General features: G+C 35.8%; 1 protein-coding gene across 1 annotated transcript; it reads right to left on the bottom strand.

Moving 5' to 3' along the window:
* Positions 1-204: 204 nt before the first annotated feature.
* On the bottom strand, positions 205-5,506 carry LOC113300013 (cycloartenol synthase 2-like). The gene is made up of 18 exons (XM_026549145.1): positions 5,091-5,506; positions 4,792-4,983; positions 4,560-4,649; positions 4,228-4,422; positions 4,039-4,123; positions 3,609-3,775; positions 3,322-3,510; positions 3,077-3,190; positions 2,788-2,910; positions 2,566-2,688; positions 2,399-2,497; positions 1,874-1,930; positions 1,717-1,763; positions 1,495-1,638; positions 1,122-1,299; positions 824-904; positions 619-702; positions 205-491 (listed from the first exon to the last, which is right to left on the bottom strand). Exons 1-18 carry the CDS (start codon positions 5,286-5,288, stop codon positions 378-380), a joined length of 2,280 nt encoding a protein of 759 aa, XP_026404930.1. The 5' UTR covers positions 5,289-5,506; the 3' UTR covers positions 205-377.
* Between the last annotated feature and the right edge of the window lie 14,401 nt (positions 5,507-19,907).

The following is a 19,907-nucleotide window of genomic DNA, read 5'->3' as shown; positions in this document are numbered from 1 at the left end:
AATCTCCGTGACTCAGCAAATGCTTCCTTGCAACTAATCTTTTTGATTTGGGTCTGAAAATGGTGTTGCCCCGGAAACTGTGGACTTTGGAGCTGAAAATACCTTCCTCTGAAGGTATTACCAATATCAACCACTGCTGTCTAACCTTCGTAAAGACTTTTACTGAAGAATGACATCGATGGTTAACACTTGACTAGATATGTCTGGAGCATGTATCAGGGGCACATAAAAAGAACTGTTCGTCTAGTTAAGAACTGAAGTGCAATAAATTTGAATCCAACATACAATAATAATATGACAGCGAAAACATTAACACAGTTATAAACAGCTACTGTCCATAAATGCAGATCTTGTTTTCATTTTCTTGTGTTTCTCTTTCAGTGGGCCAGTAGTACTCGACAACGGTATTCTCCAAGGGCCCATATCGGGAAAATGTTTCGGTAAGCAGAATAGCTGATCATGCAGTTCCTGTTGAAAACTCCCATGATAGCCTGTAGAAAGCAAAAACATAAACAGATCATAATCTTAAGAAATTATCCCAACTAAATACATCTGAAAGGGGATGTTACTAGTTTTAACCAATTGAACAAGGGTATGGCAATGCGGAACACTTATTACCTCTTGAGGGAAATCACCATTCTCCATTTGCGAGTTTATCAGTACCTTTGCTGCACGATGCAGTGGAGTTGCATCTCTCTCGGCCTGCACCAGAATATTCAAAAGATTAATTACTGCACAGGTAACTCAAGTATGCAGTTCTAGTTTCAGAAGCACAGCTAAAGAAAAAGACGGTAATAACTAATAAGCAATATACTGCACGTACCTGCCCAGCTTCAATGAGAGTCAACATAGCCCATCCTGTATTTACCGTGTGAGATTGGTCGCCCTCAAGGTTCGTGTAGACCTGTTTCAACAATCATCCAAAAATTTAGTCACAAAGATTTTATTTTTTTGAGAATGCCAAAGTGACAAGCTTTAGTTTCTGTCACATTATAGCCAATTCTACAAATGGACCCTCATTTTAATTTATTTCATTTTGGCTTTCCGACAGCTGATAATTGCTAAGGGATGTATGCCTTCGCAAGCAAGCGAAAAATAGATGTTAAATAACAAATCATAACCTTGTTTTGACAAGAAAGATAACTCTCCCCCCAACCACCTGAAGCCACCTGTTTCGATAACAAGAAATTACAAGCTTTACGGATAGCAGAGCAAGTTTTGTACGTCTTTCCAGCAGCCACCAATCCTTTTATCCCAAACCAGGTTCCGTAGGTGAAGCAGACACCCCAAGAGCCATACCTATTGAAAAATGAATTATTCAAATACCAGAGAGAATCTTTTATCATGAAACTAAGTTTCATAGGTAACTGAACTTCTACTATTGTTGCACTTTAAAATGGATGCATTGGAAAGAACTAGAAGAAAGTTAGAGGCAACAGCCGTAACAAATAATTCCATTGACATGAGAATATTAAGAGCAAAATAATCACTAACCATGAACCATCTGGTAGTTGAATACTGTCAATGAATTTAACAGCTTTGGTGACGCATTGTTTTATCTCGTCGCTCCGATGTCCAGGATATAACTTCTTAAACGTTGTTAGTGCTTGAATTGAAGCAGATGTACACTCCACATACCTAGAGAGTATTTGCGGTCAGCATTACATCATGACATTAAACAATGAAGAACATATACTCCAAGCTTTGATAACTTACGGGTAGTCGATAACAATGTCACCGAAAGTTTCTGCAGGGTTTATTAACTGAAAATAGAAAAGGAAAAATAAGATTACATTCTCCAAATTATTGCAATTGCATCTAAACCTAAAACAAAAGGGGCTTCAAAATATGACAACCACCAAAAAATGTTTACCTCCAACCAAGCATAGGATCTTGTCAGTTCATATGTTGCAAAACCACCTTCATCATTCTGTTTTTATTGAGATTAAGATATATCAGTGATCCACCACGAACAGCAGAACAGGTACATATACAGAAAGATAATAGTTTTTGCATCTTTGTTTTAACACTAAGATAAAATACTACAGGGTCAAGTAGGCTATTATTACCTAATCAGTAGCTACGTTGATATGCTTATAATATTGTTTCAGGAGCAGAAAGATGATTATTTCATCAGTTTTTACTGTAAGATAGTAGCTAAATTCCATCCTAATTCAAAAGGAACATTCTCCATGGTAATGGGGAAAACAATGTCATACAATTGGAAGTACGAAAATATTTCAGCCTGAACTTCCGCTTCTATTTTATTTTGTTTCTACAAAATTGAAACTCTGTGTTTTTGGTGAAGCAGCGATTGCTTTATTCACCAACGATTAGAGATAAACTTACAAAAGAGTTGAGTAGTATGCTAAACATATTTGTAAGTTAGGCCAACTACCTGCAGTGAAAGGATGACATTCACGGAATCAAAAAACCGCGAAGCCTCAATTGGCTCACCAACAATTCCTGACGGAAGCTTTGATAACAAGAGAGCAGCCTGCACAAGAACAGGAAAGTTAGTAAGAGGATATCACTGATTACTGAAAAAACTGATTTGTATCTTACCTTTAACCCTTCTGCTGAACAGTCTGAGATAGGCCATCCATGGTCTGCAGTTGAGAAAGGCCATGCTCCTTTGGAAATATGACGATAATAGTAATCAAGATCTCCAGTGCAGTCTGCTAAAACCTTGAAGTAAAGACAAGGCGGTGAAGAAAGTCGTGAGAAATCAGAAATGATGATTGAGATTAAAATATGTTTTTATAAAGGCACCCTAGAGATAAAAACCTGTGAGCTTTTAATAAAGTTATGTGCTTTTGCTAAAGTTGGGGCATATTCTTCATAAAGATTCGAAGAGATAATTGCTTGAACTGCAAAAGACGTGTCCCATGCTTGACTTCCATTATATCCCTGCAGGTGGTCATCGTCGTAGTAGTTAGAAATTAATATTTAGTTATCAACTACAGAATAGTGTCAATTGCGAACTTAACATTCCCTCGAGATGACAGAATAATAAGCAAGATGGTCAATTATTAGTATACTTCAAGCAATGTAAAGAACAAAAGCAATTCCGCACCTGCATTTTCATGCCATCCTCAGCAACCCATAAGTAATCCTGAATTCTTGGAAGGTGCAACTTGAATGCTTCTGAGTTTGGATCTTCTACCCAGCAACACAACATATTTAATACCTGCCATTTAGAAGTAAGCATCAATAGCTTGGCCTGATTAATTGTTCACTAAATTTCTTGTCATTGAAAGAAAAAAATGGCTATGATTAAATCTCTCTAAAGTCACGGTTACTCAACCATCTACTCCATACCTTGTTAACAGGTCCTATGCATATATACCGTGTATTCTCATCTTCATAGTGGATATGCTCCATTGTTGTATTTAAAGCTTTCTCTCTCAGTCTTTTTGCTGGCCAACGCTGTAAAATAGGTTCAACACCCTTGTGAAGAGTTGCCCAAAGAAGATCCTGTACTAGTGGGTGTGGGTAATATAAGTCTTCCTGCAGAAAAATTATCTTAGCATCAGTAATTTACCACCAGAAAGAAAACTACGGGATTATAAAAGAGAAAACAATTAGGCACTAGAAACATCACTAACCTTTGCACATAAATTACGCGCTTCATTCCAATCTACTTCATGATAAGGGACAGTAAAGAGCTCCTTCCGCAGAGACAAAACTGTTGGTGTGATTGGACCAACAAACCTTTTCCCGTATAAATATGACATTGGCAAATAAACCATACGGCAGTGACACCACATTCTTCCTGTATCAATTGGTCAAAATACTTCAAGTTGGTCAGAAGGTCATTTGTAAGCTAGCCACATCCTTCCTTCACAAGTACAACTATTAGCAACAAAATCCACCATCAAGTAACAAACAGAAGAACCACTCCAAGCAAATCAACAGAAGTAGGACACACGGCTTACTTACAAAGTGTTCATGGAACCCAGTTATATTAAACAGATTACAATTTCAGCTGAAAACATATATCATAAATGCTTCTGTGAAGGATGGATAAGTAGAAACCTGGATGGAAAGGCAGAATATAAGGAAGTAACCATATTTCCGGGGGAAGTGGATTGTTACCGGACCATTCAAAAACTCCTAGCACCTGTGACCATTAACGAATTAGTTAAAAAAGAACTAGAAAATCAACTACCAACTATTTGCCTCTAATTCTAACAGAAAACACAAAAAAGAGGTTAAGTTATGTACTGAAAGCCACATTTTCCCCCACGATGTTATAGCAGCAGCACCACCATGGTCCAGAATCCATTTCCTTGCTTTCTCCAATGCCCCGTCTCCATCGTCAGCTCCTTCTCCAAGCAATCTCATAGTAACATAATTTAGGCATGAACCGAACATTGTACTTGGTCCTTCAATATGTAGACCCCAACCCCCATCCTCATTCTACAACCCACATTTATCATTTCATAGTCATTTGTTTGAGATATGCACACAACAGAAAACTAAATAGTCTTCACTGATTCTAAACAAGTTAAGCCACAGACTAAAAACAATAGAGAAACGGAAAATGTTTAACTCACCTGATGATTGTAAAGATAACGACACATCTCTTTTTTATGCTCTGCAGACAACACTGCATTCAGTGCTCCAGTAGTATGTAGAGTAATAATCTGTCCCATTAAACCACCAGAACAGGCATCAGCAGTTGCATAATTCATGAAAATCGCAACGAAATCTCACTAAAAACAAAGTGAATTACCACAACAACAAAAAAAAAAAAAGTTTAAACATAGAATTGTAGCTCATAATTACCAATCCAGGCATAAGAAACATAGGACCTCCATAATCACCAGCCCAATGTCCATCATGTGCTTGAATCGACGAATGATAACTAATAGCTCTTCTCAACGTCGTAGTTACTGCTTCCACTGTCACATCTTCTGTATCTTTCACTTTTACTTGCTCTAACAACTCACCACTACTACTCTGATTCTCCTTCGCAAACTAAAAAAAAATTGAAAACGAAATTCAATCGAATTGTTGTCACAATCATGTAATTATTGAAAGCTGAAATGGAAATTTAGTCTGAATTTTGAAGCGGAGATACAGACCTGAATACGCATGAGTAGATCTGAACTGTGTTTCTTCTCGAATCGGTGATTACGGAAAGATTCACGAGCATTTTCGATTTCCTGCAGTTCTTCCGGTGTACCGAGATTTGGATCAAATTCCCAAATTTGTCTGCCTATGTGATTGTTTGTTGTACGGAGCCATTGATTTCCACCTTCAGCGATCTTTAATTTCCACATTATTAATTACCACCAAGAATCACCTATTTGATTGAATGATCTTGTTGTTCCGATGAAACTAAGAAAGTACAGTCTCTTTCTGTGATCCAAAATTTTTGAAAAAACGAAAGATGAACTCTCGTGTACTGCGTGTTCTTCTGTTTTTATTAATGAAGAAAAACAGAAAGAGTTTTGTATTTAAAAAATTACTTTATAGAGAGATTATTGTTTTTTTTTTTTTTTTTTTTTAATATTTTTCGATCAACGAACTCTAGGCTTAAAATCGGTGTTTCTAATTTTTCGACTGCACGCGGGACCATATCATCTTTGAGTATCCGACAGCGACTGGATTTAAAGGAACCCCCAATTGGGGGATACGAAAACCTTACTACTCCCAATCAAAGGTATCCGTTAAGGGGCGTTTTCTGGGACGAAAATACTAAAACACCCTTCCCTCAATATGAAAATAAAAAAACTTAAAATCAAAAAACAAAAACATATCCCCATTTCCATCTCCACTTCTTATTAATCTCTTTAGGGTTAAAGCTTTGAAACCCAAATGTTCCCCATTCTCTTTCAAATTCTAAATTTTCCCCACTCCCTTTCAAATTCTCTTCTCCTTCTCTGCCGGCTCCTCACTTTGAAAACGATTTATTTTTTTTCACATTTGGAAGTGATGAAGACCATGCCGGAAGTGATGAAGTCCATGCCGGAAGTGATGAAGAACATGTCGGAAATGATGAAGACCATGCCGGAAGTGATGAAGAACATGTCGGAAATGATGAAGACCATGCCGGAAATGATGAAGAACATGCCGGAAATATATATTTTTACATAACCGGAAGTGATGAAGACCATGCCGGAATTGATGAATTCAATGCCGGAACTAAATGCCGGCATGCTCGATATAAATCTATCAATGCCGGTAGTCAAGTGAAAAACAAATCAATTTTCTGGATACTTTTCATCATGTGACAGCATAGAAATTTAAGCAACATACTATGCCGGCATAGGTACCGGCATGCTCGAGAATTAACTGATTGTGCCGGTAGTGGACTGATTTAAACAAAAAAAATAGGTTTTGAAGATCAAAACCAAAAAAATTTGTCACGAGACAAAGTCTCCTAGGAGCTACGCCCCCCGGACCCCCCCGGATAGTGGCAAACATTTATGAAAATTTCCAACAAATGCCGGCATGGTTTTTTGGTTGAATACCATGCCGGCACCGAGCTTTTTCAGCTGCAAAACTGGTGGATTCAAAGAAAAAAGAATCAAATTTTCAACCTCTTAGCAGCAATTCTCTCTTCACAATCATCTTCCATTTTCACCAAAAAATTTCCACTCAAAATTATTTTTCCCTCCTTATACTCTCACCTCACTCACACAAATTCAAATAAAAATACACAGTAATCTATCCCCCAAATACTTAAGATTTTCCTAAACCCGATTAGTGAGGGCTAGATTAGGAATTAAAAAAATAATTACATAAGGGGTGACCCAGATTTGATATTTGGATCCAGTTTTTGTCATGTAGCTATATCCCCCGATTAGTTTTGATATCCCCCAATTGTGGGTTCATTTAAAGGACTTATAGATGGGACGATTTGAAGTATGGGCAGTTGACAAGCATTGTTTGGTGGAGGCATGGCAAACTCGACAAGAGGAAAGTGACAATTGATCCCTTCTACAATTAATCCAGGAGGTGCTAGTGGCACTGCTGGTGGATTAGCATTGATATGGAAGAGTAATCTAAACATTGAAATACTTGATTCCTTTCTCAATCATATCAATGCTATTGTTAGGCCTGTCAGTGGCTCTCCTTGGTCTGGTTACTATGGTAGCCCTTATGATACAGATAGTAAACTGATCTCTTAGAAAAGGTTGGAAAAAACTGCCGCAATTAACAACTTACCTTGGTTGGTTATTGGAGACCTAAACATTATTATTCATGACACTGAAAAATTTAGTGTTCATCCTATAGATAGCAATGAAGCTACTATCTTTAGCAACAAAATCCTTGAGTTGGACCTAGTGGATTTGGGTTCCACTGGTTGTCCTTTTACTTGTTCTAACAAAAGAGATGGCCCCAATCTCACTGAATAAAGATTGGACAGAGGGTTGGCCACTGATAGTTGACTCATGTTACATCCCAATTCTACCATCACCAATATGCTTGCTATTGGCTCTGATCACCATCCCATTCTTCTCAATTCCAACCCCTCCTGGTAAAATTCCCTTCAAGTTCTTTGGTCCTTGGTTAGATCACAAGGACTGCAAGGAAATTATATCTGAGTGCTGGAGAAAGAATCTTTCTGGCTCTAGCGCTTTTCTTATAGCTAGAAAGCTTAAAGACATCAAGCTTCATCTCAGAAAATGGAACAATGAGGTCTATGACAACATTAAAAATTAACATTGAAGAATGTAAGAAACACCTTCTCTGGTTACAAACAAACTACTTCAGAGCAGATAGAAATCAAGCCATCAAATTAGCTAGATATCACCTCAAAGATTGGCAGGATATTGAAGAAAAATTTTGGAAGACAAAAAGCAGGGATCAATTCATTAAGCTGGGATACCAAAACACAATCTACTTCCACAGAGCTACCAAGTGCAGAACAAGAAGAAACAAGATTGATGCTATCCAAGACAGTCAAGGGCAATGGGTTACAGATTATCAAGATATAAAACACTGCTTCACTCAACATTTCTCCAAAATGGCTACTGCTGAAAGTCCTCTCATCTACCCAGATGTTATCAATTTAATTCCCACCACTATCACCTCAACTGACAACAATATGCTAAATAGAATTCCAGACCACAATGAAGTTAAAAGCATCCTCTTCAGTATGGCTAAGGACAAAGCTCCAGGACCAGATGACTTCCCTCCAAATTTTTTCCAAGAAAACTGGAATTTCATTGGAGAATATATTGTTAAAATGGTGCAACACTTCTTTATGTCTGGTCATATTCTAAAAGAAAAGAATGCAACCTTCATATTTCTCATACCCAAAGTAGAAAACCCCACTTCCCCAAGTCAATTCAGACATATCAGCCTTTGTAATACCACCTATAAAATCATTTCCAAGCTCTAAGCCCAGAGAATGAAACCCTTTCTCAACAAAATTATATCTCCTTACCAATATGCATTCATACCTGGAAGACAAATCTCTGACAATATTGCTATTGCTCATGAACTTATACACTCTATGAGATCCAAAAGACGCACCAAAGGTGAGCATGGGAGTATCGGTATAAAGATTGACATGGCAAAAGACTTTGACAGAGTAGATTGGGACTTTCTCAACACCATCATGGCAAAGATGGGCTTCAATGAACAATGGTGCAACAAAATTATGCAGTATATCACCACTACTACTTCTGTTGTCCTTATAAATGGTTCTCCAGACTCCTTCTTTAACCCCTCAAGAGGACCAAGGCAAGGAGATCCCCTATCCCCCTATCTCTTTCTATTTTGCATGGAAGCTCTCTCAAGAACTCTTACTCATGCTGAGGATTTAGGTATCATTACTGGAATAAAAATATGTGGAGGTGCACCCTCCATTAATCATCTTCTGTTTGCTGATGATTGCATGGTCTTCTGCAAAGAAAACAAAGTAGAAGCTCAGAATATCATGGACATTCTCAACATTTTTGGAGAAACTTCTGGATAACTTATTAATTTCAACAAATCAGGAGTGTTCTTCAGCAAAAACACTGATCCAAATCTCTTCTCGGCCATCAGCAACATCATGGGAGTTCAAGTTCTGCAACTGGATGACAAATACCTAGGTTCTCCTCTATTTACTCACAGAAGCAAAATCAAGTCTTTCAAACCAGGAGTGGATAAACTAAAACTGAGACTATCCAGTTGGAAAAATGTGTCTATAAATCCTGCTGGCAGGGAAGTTCTAATCAAAGTTATTACATCCACAACTAGTATTTATCAAATGAATTGTTTCAGTATCCCTAAAAAAACTTTCCAGGACTTAAACAAGCTACAAAGAGATTTCTTCTGGGGCAAAAATCTGAAAAATCCAAGAGGATACTACCCTAAGGCTTGGACAACAATATGCAAACCTAAATATATGGGGGGATTAGGTTTTATGAATATGGAACTCTTCAACAGTGCCATGATCACAAAAATTGGCTGGAGACTTGAACAAGAAAAGGACTCACTCTGGTATCAACTGATGGATGCCAAATATCTTCTGGGAAGAAATGTTTTAAATATGGATACAAAAGCAAAGTATGGAGACTCTTGGATCTGGAAAGAAATTCTTGAAGGAATACAGAATATACAACAACACTGTAACTGGAAGATAGGCAATGGAATGAAAATCAACATTTGGGAAGACTACTGGTTACCCAACTCTATAGATAAGCTTCTCAAACCCAATCACTGTCCATACCAAATAGAGCTGCTGTCTCATCTCATGCACCAGGATGTAAGCTGGAATACCCAACTTATCCACCATATTTTCAATCAAAACATTTCTCAAGCCATACTGAACCTCAACACCAACCCAGGGGAAGAAGATTCAATACAATGGAACTTAAATGAAACTGGAAAGTTCTCTTCCAAAGCTCTATACAAGGCAAAGATAGACTATCTGTACAGAGATGATATCAGCACCAGAAATTGGGAGGCTATCTGGAGATTGGATACTGCCCCAACTATTAATATTTTTCTCTGGAAGTGTGCCCATGAAATTCTCCCCACCAATGCAAAGACTACAAGCATTCTGCACTACATTGATCATATCTGTCAAGTTTGCAGTAGTGGAGAGGAAACCATGACACATCTCTTCTTAAACTGCTCTACTGCTACTGCAGTTTGGCATGAAATCATTGGAACAAACCATGGAAAGTTTGACAATAATACAAACTTTATGGATTGGTTTAACTCCTGGTTTGATACTGGAACCATTACTGGAAAAACAATCCTTTATGCTACCACATGCTGGCACATCTGGAAAGCTAGGTATGACCTGGTTTTCAATCACATAAAACCAAATGCTAAGCACACTTCTCAGTGCATTCAGCAATATCTATGTGATTATAACAGAACACAAAATTTACCTACCCATGCTCTCAATGATCTCTTCCCCAATAACAATGGGGCTGCCGCTGAATCAGACGTTCAAATTCCTTATGATCTAAACCACACTCCACAAGATTTTGGTTTCACCATAAGGATATGCACTATACAGAACCCTGAGAACCTCAAATATTTCTCTGCACTAACTATTTTGGATGATGCAGGAAACAACATTGGTAGCAGAGGATACCCAGGCCACTCTGGAGGTTGGAGAGCAATAGGAGGTGCAGATCTATCCTTCAGCTGGGCCAAGGAAAAGCAGCACATGAACATTGAAGTACAAGCTGAATCAAAGGAAATTCTGTTAAGATTTCACTATCTATATCATCAAGCAATCCAAGGAAGGTTCAACCCCAGCTATTATGATACTCCAAGATACAATGCTGAAGATAATAGCTCCAGAATCAAACCTATCTCTTTTGTGTTAAGTAGTCTTAAGTTAATCCACAGGCTTCAAAATTTGGAAACACTTAATTTAGCTATTTTATGTAAGAACAATGAAAGAAGGCTTAACACAAGCGCTGCTACTACCTTGTATGACCCTTAGTTCTTTTCCTAAGGTTTTTTCTACAAAAAAAGATCCCTTCTACAATTATAGGGGCGGTTCGTATCTATCACGGATTTTCTGGATATTGACCATATCAGGAGGCATGGAAAACTCGACGAGGGTCTTTGAAAAATGAACCTAGCGACACACGATACAAACTACACCGCCAGTGATTTACACTTTGACGTTGGCAGTGAAGACTCCATCATTTGGTGGAGACTCTGTCGCCAATGACTCTTTCTCTATCGCCTATAAACATGTGAATTTAAACTTCATTTATACGACAAATACTTTACTCCAAAATTTTCAAACGGCAGATATAACAACCCAATTTGATTTTTTTCGAAGTAATACCTGAAGATGCCATTAACAAGATGATGGTCATAAAAAAAAGGTAAAAAACAAAGAATTAAGTTTTGGATATTAACCAAGTCAAACCTGCAGCTAACATGCAAAGAAGAGTTCAAAGTAAGGAAAGTCAAAGCAAATTTTTTTTGAAAGTTAAATGAAAAAATCTTCTCAAGAACGCATTAATTGGAAGTCATGTCAAAATGAAGATAAAAGAGGTCACAGACTTCCAAAATTTTTATTGAAGTTTTTATTTTACTGTCAAGTTTACATCTTGTAAGATAGCGTATTGATTCGAAAATTAAACTTATGAAGTAAAGTTGAAACTTAGACTTATATTTTTAATTTATAGGTACACAAACTTACATTTACATATTACTTATATTTAATTAACTAAAGTGGGGAATTAGGAAATTAAAACTTATATTTAACTAACTAAAGGTAGAGATTTCGGAAATTAAAACTTCACTTAATTAAGAACATATAACAAGAATGTATTACATTTGAGAATCATTTTTAGATATTGTAATAACTTCTGTATTGCAAATCTTTTTTTATTTTTGTGGAACCTATTCGCTCAGCACCTTTGTTCTACATCAACATCCTTTTCGACACACTTTATATTCTTGCGTTACCACACCAACATACAAGGTTAGTGGTGATTGTGCTTACCTATTGTTCCCATTATCCGAAAACCCCCTTAACTTTTATACGTTTTTTTACTGATAAATCGAGTAGTAATCATTAAAAAAAGGGTCCGAATGAAAGTTTCAGAGTGATTTCATAAAGAGAAAAAAAAAACTTACATAATCGAACTTTTCAAACATGAAGAACACCAAGTACAATTTGGCTAGGAAGAAATATATTTTCTCTTAATAGAATCTTGTAGTAGTTAAGCATTACATTGAGTTCAGCCAAGTCGATAATTTTTATTTCTTAGCGAACTTTTAAGTTGAAAACAATGCATTATGTTCAGCTAAGTCCGGATTTAGTTGTGGTAGACCAACATTTTTTTGTGTTTCACATCTTTCTTAGCGAACTCTATTTTTCATAACCGAATTTCATGATAATCTAGACGAATTTTATGACTTCTTAGCCGAATTTTAGTTAAGTTATTATTTTGATTTTTTATTTAGGGACAAATCGAAAGATAAGACATCTCAAGTGTAAGATTTAAAGCTCCTACCGCTCATCATAGTATACACTTAGGGACAGGTAAACATGGTACCAAAAATACTAAGAAAATAGAGGATCGTCACTGGGAGTTGTAATCCGTGATGTGATAGAGGAGGAATTGTTGAGGAAGATGAAGAATAAGAGGAAGAAGAACAACAAGATGTTGCTATTAGAGAGAGGAAGAATCCTAAGAAGTCTTGTGCTAGATATCATACATTCCTCTTCGAAGTTTTTGTTTACCTCCACGTAACCCAACTTATCGTACCTCAAGAGATGGAGTAAATCTACAAACACACATGGGATTCCAATATCTTTGCCGCAAAGGTATTAAATCTTAACTATAAATATTTTTCGAACTTGTGTTTTCTAAGTATTAATATATATATGAAGCGATCTTTTTTTGTAGGGTCATAACAATGTGGTCGCAAGAAGTCGATTTGTTGGGATGTCATGGAGGATTGTGATGAGGTGATGGAGAAAGTTAAAGCATCTACATTATGCTATGAAATATTTTATACACACACTCTAGTATGACATTGTCATTGTATCAGCATTTTCCGAGAGGCATTACCCAGCAACAAAAACTATGCATCTCTCGTTTGGCGATATAACAATCAAACTTGATGATGCGCAGAGGATCCCCAGCCTAAGAGTAGATGGGAAATGTTTCCAAAAAGGCTATGTTAACCCCGATAACTTTTGAAACTTTTCCAATATTGGCTGAAAAGATGCTATGGCGGAACAGTGCGAATACATAGTTGGAATTCGATGATATCTCTGTTAAAGAGACGAAACCTGGTGTGGAACATATGACCCAATATGAAAAAAGTCAAGGAACCGAAGAACTTGAGGAAGTTCAAGTTGGTAGTTTTGAAGAGAGTGTTTGGAGGGACAAGAAAGAAAGTAGAGAAAGGGAAGTTGGTGATGGACGAGGATATGATTAAGGGCCATATGACCGTTTACTTATTGTATTATCTAGGCAGTCTTATCTTCCCCAATACTTCTGGAGGACCTCGACGCGGTCAATAACTACTCTTGGGGAATTGTACTGCTTGCACTCTTTGGAGACCAACTTAGGATAGCTTCTAGGTAGTAACTAAGAGGCTAACTAGGTAGTTTTTTCTCGTGTTGTTTTTGTTCGGGTAATCTCTTTTCTTTCTTTTTCCTCTTTCTTGAATAAAATTGTAATCTTCTTTCCCGAGAAAAAAGTCATTTAAGACTCGATTTATTCATGATTAAATCGACTGAGCCATAAATTACCAAAATTTTAGAAATATATGTCCAGTTTAATTATCTGAACAATAGAGTATATATTATTAAGCCATATGGATCACGTATGATCTTTGAGGTTTCCATCTGATTATACTTCTGGCGGTGGTTATAATGGCTTTTGATAATTAGTAACTGGTAAAATAATTAATTGTAATCTCTCTCCTTTCATTTCTTTTCTCTCTAAGAAAAAGAAAATCCTAACTTCCATTTAACTCTTGCTCAGTTTGGTCCTTCCTGTTCTTTTTTTTTTTTTAGTTTTAATTGACCGTTAATTAAGTGAATAAACTAATTTTATTTTGCTTTTGATGTCTTTCGAATATTTCTTTGCTATTTGTAGCGATTTCTCTTCGCCATCTGGGGTAAGTTTCTCTTCATTTTTGGGGAGGTATATTGAAACCTTGATCGCTAGTTCGTAGCTTGTTATTCTCTAATAAAGACCGTATCGACTATTCAACAAGGTCTTGCTTTGAATCCATATTTAATCCAAGGGATTTAGGGCATCTGGGTTCATTTAGAGATACACGATTATACCAAAAATACTTTTTTCTTTTAGGAGTATCTCTTATTGAAGAAAAAGAAGAATAAAATCGTATCAATTGGTTGAATTGATTCCGGATTATACCATTATTCTTCCCTTCTGCGGATACAAAATTTGGATATCTTTGTGGTTTATGGATTTTTCTCTTCGCGATTTACTTGTAATTGATATCTTCATTTGTATTAGGGTTTTGGTTATCTTGTTTTTGATGTTTTTGTTATTCTTGTAAGTGATCATGTAATCACTATTTTGATTTGAATATATTTAAATATATGTTGGTTGACCCAAAAAAAGAAAGTAATTTCACTAACTTTGTATGTTTTTGTAGTTCAAGCAAAACTTATACCATTAAAAACTAAATCGTGATTCCATGTAACAAACTCAACAAACGAAAACCTAAAAATACAAAGTGTTATTCAAATAGTATTACAAGATCGATGTAGCATTTTATATTTTGAAATGAAAAATTATCACAAGCATCACATATATTTTTATAAAAAAGTTTCAATTGATCACACATAAGAAACATGAAAATTTTGGAAACTTGTATACCATATAAAATGTTCATTGCTAATAATTCCATATTATATGTAAATATAAAATGTTAACAATCACTTTTTTTTTTAAAATTATAAAAACATGAACCAAGACAACATTACATGCGCATATACGTGGAAAAAAACTTATTTAAGTATTTCAGAAACTTTACATGCTAATCTCCGAAGCAATCTGAGCTTGCACATTTCAAAACATTTGCAAATGACTATCTTTTAAATTAGCAGAATGGTGTGTATTCTGCTCTTCAATACATACCCGGTATTGCAACCAACTCTCTCTCACGTTCTTTAGGAGATATGGATTACGTTCTATATATCTGTCAGTTCTAATAACAAAACACACACTCAACACAAGGAATAAGCAGAGAAAGTGGAGTATCTAGCAATAGTTGAGAAAGGATGAAGAAATAAACAACTTTCAACATATTTCTTTTTAACTTGACTGTAGACAAGTCAAAGGAGGATATATGTGTCCTATCACTCTTTCTTTGACATTAATGCAAGTGGAAATTAGGCTGGTAGTAGATTTTGTTGGATTGAACCTAATGCTTTTGAACTGTACACCCGTACAACCAACTAAGTTACTACATTTTAATTATTGCTGAAAGGTGTTTTGACATCTGCTGTGTCTTTAAGGTTCTCATAGGTTATATTGGAGATCCTCACTGCACTTATCTTCACCAACAAAAAAGAATATGTGTCCTATGAAAAATGACAATGTCAACCTAATTGCATATAATTTGGGGAAGGATCACATGCGTCATGTGTTTTAATATTAACAACAATATAAGAAAACCTGTTGAAATATTATATCCCTTTGTGTATTCTTATATACGAACTCTTAGATTTATATTCTATTTATTTAGTTATGCCTATTTCAATAGTTGTCATTGTAGCTTTAATCCTGTTTCTGTCAAGGATCCATCACGAGATTTTTGTAACTTTTTTTTTCTTTTGCTGGACTTCTAATTATTTTGAGATCTTTGTTTTGGAGGCATACCTATGATAAATTACTAAACAATATCATTAATCGATACACATTGAGTCATTAACAATTATAACCTGAACTACTAGAGGTAACATGTATGATACATGGAACTTATGTTGATCAACAATCAAAAATTAGTTATGCGGTTTTTTATTCTTAACTGCAATATGCTTAATTCTTATCATTATGCTAGGTGTTGCTGTAACTTTTGTTAATTTTTATACTTTTAATTTTTGTGAAACGTTTCATTCAATTGGATTGAGATTCATCAGAATTCCATACCCATTTTTAGCGAGCACCAAACATATCAATTTAATTACAGATAATATAAAATTTTAATGCCTATAATCAATCAACCGTACAAAACTAAAATTTGGATGCCTATAAACAATCAACCATACAAAACTACGGTTAGTCGACTATATGAATCTAGCTAGCATCAATCAAGTATCTACATTCTATAATTCTAATGATAATGAAATAATAACTATATAACTATACATATATATTTTTTATTTTATTTTTGAAGAGTACAAACAAAAAATGCAAGAAAAAATGCTAGATGTACGTATTTAGTTTAGCCTTTGTTCTTATTTGAGTCCATTCAACTCTAAGGTAACAAGGGGTCTTAAACAAAATCTTATAATAAGAATAAAACTATTAAAGTTCTAACACCATTAAGCTTTCCCCCCAAATTCTATATATCTAAACTTCATATGACCCCCTGGTTTTTATTTTACGCAGGAAAATGAAAATTATATTTTCTTGCCCGCAAAGCCTTGTTTCCCTAAAGTGGGTATTCCGTTGCCTACCTATTAGGGCTGGCACTGGCCCTATCTTTGTTCTTGGTGTTTAAGTAAGTGGATATAATCGAATATTTTCTTCAATGCAACCAATATTGATTCGGTTTACGATACCAAAGAAATATGAAAATATAAGAAACTATATATATATATTGAGTAGAGTATTAAATTTTCTGTCCTTCAGAAAAACTTTTTCACATTGTGTTAATGGCTCTTGCTTGCGAAACGTCTCGTATGATACAATAATCTTTCTTCGTCAAGTAAAAACACTCCAAACTCAAGAAAACGACGAACCATGCAAGTTTAGTATCTATCTCTCAATACTATGACAACAATAACGCTAGTACAATAAATTGTGATTTGTGCTTTTCTTCTATCTAAAATGAAACATGATCGGACTTATATGCTTGATTGGTGATTCTTAGAAAAGTACAAATTATCTCTTCACAGAGAGTAATATCTCTTTGGGATAGTCGCTTTATTGAATTTTGTTAGAGCATTGTTCGGTCGAACTCGCATGCGTTGCTATCTCAAGCATGTTTGTCAATGTTAGTAATCAAAACTATAAGTCTTGATTTCTAATCTACTATAGCTAAGGTCTCGGACTAGGATAGAAAGTGTAGTTGAGCTCAAGAACTCCATGGAAATCATCATACAAGACGAAGGACTACTCAAGGAACCGGTGGATTTTCATCGACTAAAAGATATGTGGAGACTTGAACTTATCTATCACTCAAAAGTATATTGATCTCCTATCTTGAGACAAAAGTCGTTTTTCTATATAGACTTAGATTATACACATTTGCTATTTCGAGCCGAGTTTATCTCGCCTATATATTTCTCGAAATATGTGTTGTTAAGCTTTTGCTTTAACCAAGTTCATCTTTACCTAGTGACGAAAGTCATGAAAAGTTTCAATCACTTTAGAAGTTGCTTACTTTGACGAAAAATAGTTTGTGAATAACAATTATAGAATATCAACGTCCTCTAAGAATGTACCAATGATTGAAATGATAGTTTAGATTATATAACCATTGGAGGATATAAGCATTGTTGTGGAAACACATATATGTATAAGTCCTTATTCCTTGAACCGAAGTTTGCGAACTTTGTTGATCAAGAGAACCGGCATAGTGGCGTGAGCCAAGTCCGCGAACTCAGTCCGCAAACTGGCGGAAGTTCTTGTCCCGAGAATTTCTGCTGGAGGTTGTGAACTACGTCCGGGAACTTAAGTCCGCGAACCCATTCCGCGAACTTGAGTAGGTTATATCTAAAAACGATGTTTGTGAACTTATTCTTATATAAACTAAGGAATGCAAATTGCAAACCGTGGCTATATAGTTCATGAACCGATTCGAGTGAATCAAATCGTTTTTGATTCGCTTGTGTCTTGTGTAGTTACATAAGATTTCCTTGCAATTGAACAACTCTCTAACTAGTTCATTTGAGTCACTTGAACTAGTTATGGTGAAGAAGAATATTGTTGATATAAAAGTGATCATATGGCTAACCATTTGGTTGATTATTTTTGAACCAACAAATGTACAAGTTTGGGTACGGTTACACAAGCCTAGAAACATGCATTTCATTAGTGTGGAACAAGCTAGTTTTCGATCTAACGGTTCAAAGATATTAGCTTGAATCTAAATCAGGTTTTCATCTAAAGGTGACTATTGAATGCTTTGTTACCAAGCTAACATTGATTGCAAACCCTGATTTGAAAGACTTTATAAGGGAGAACTCTAACAACTGGGAAACCTAATCCCCACACCTTCTGTGTGATACTAGTTATGCTAAGCTAGAGTCGATTCTCCTTTAACCTTTGGTTTCTTCTTCTAAGCCAGGTTAACGACTTAAAGACTTCATTGGGATTGTGAAGCTAGACCGATACTACTTTTTCGTAATTGTGTGATCTGATCTTGCTATTTCTATCGTACGAGTACAATTCTAATAATTGGATTAAGATTGATATCTCCCATAGGAAAGATATAAAAGAAATCACAAACACTTCGTCTCATCGTTTGTGATTCCACAATATCTTTTTTCGTTGCGTCGATTAGGATTATTGTGAGGTGATTGATAATACTAGGTTTTTCTTCGGGAATATAAGTCTGGTTTATCAATTGGTTCCTGTTCACCTTGATTTAACAAAATACGGAACAAAACTCGTAGGTATATTCGTGGGAGACGGATTTATCTATTACCGTAGACTTTTCTGTGTGATACAGATTTGTTTATAAAGTCTTCGACTTTGGGTCGTAGCAACTCTTAGTTGTGGGTGAGATCAGCTAAGGTAATCAAGTACGTAATATCCTGCTGGGATCAAAGACGTAGGAGCATAATTGTACCTTGGATCAGTGTGAGATTGATTGGGGTTCAACTACAGTCCAGACTGAAGTTAATTTGGAGTAGGCTAGTGTCTGTAACGGCTTAATACAGTGTGTGTTCAATCTGTACTAGGTCCCGAGGTTTTACTGCATTTTCGGTTTCCTCGTTAACAAAATTCTGGTGTCTGTGTTATTTCTTTTCCGCATTATATTTTGTTATACAATTGAAATATCACAGGTTTTGTGTTGTTCAATCAATTAGAATATCCGACCTTTTGGTTGTTGATTTAAATTGATTGACACTTGGATATTGGTCTTTGGTACCATCCAAGTTATCTCTCTAGTATTTGATAAAGACTCACAGATTTCCATTTGCTTGAGTATCAAATCGAGAGATTGAGATATAAACTCTTTGATATAATTTTTATCTAGATTGAGTCTGACTGTGTAGTTGATTTTCTAGAAAGGATATTGGAGTTTTTCCATACATATAGCTAAGCGAAATATTGGGTGTGGTTGTTGTACCCCCACTTTTTCAATTGGTATCAGAGCAGGCAAACACGTTCAAGACCTCACAAGTCTGAGTTTGTAGCAATCTGACTCTATGAACAGACGTGTTATCTCAATTAACGTACCACCATCTTCGATGGCTCTAATTACTTATGATGGAAAATTGCTATGCGAACTTTTCTTCAAGCACGTGATTTTCAATCATGGGTATATGTTGTTAATGGCTATAATGCTCCCATCGTGGCAGTTGGAGATGTAAACGTTCCCAAGCCTATTGGTGAATACACCCCTGCCGAGATAAATGTTGCAAAGCAAAATTCCGACGGTTTGAATGCCATTATACATGCCATTACCCCAAATATTCAGCACCATGTGTCAAATTGCACGAGGTCTAAAGATGCGTGGGATATCTTAGAAACCGTATTCGAAGGTAACTCCAGTGAAAAGGAAGCTAGGCTTCAAAACCTTAATTCCGA

This window comes from Papaver somniferum, chromosome 7 (genome assembly GCF_003573695.1).
Source record: "Papaver somniferum cultivar HN1 chromosome 7, ASM357369v1, whole genome shotgun sequence".
Lineage (NCBI taxonomy): Eukaryota > Viridiplantae > Streptophyta > Magnoliopsida > Ranunculales > Papaveraceae > Papaver > Papaver somniferum.
This window is presented reverse-complemented; position numbering and strand designations above follow the sequence as displayed.

Bases quoted from the DNA above. Each gene is read 5' to 3' on its own strand.
- LOC113300013 (XM_026549145.1), bottom strand. From the start codon at position 5,288: ATGTGGAAATTAAAGATCGCTGAAGGTGGAAATCAATGGCTCCGTACA. The intron at 4,423-4,559 runs GTGAGTTAAACA...TGTGGGTTGTAG, and splicing joins GTTATCTTTACAATCATCAG to AATGAGGATGGGGGTTGGGG. The intron at 1,300-1,494 runs GTTAGTGATTAT...ATTTTTCAATAG, and splicing joins CAACTACCAGATGGTTCATG to GTATGGCTCTTGGGGTGTCT.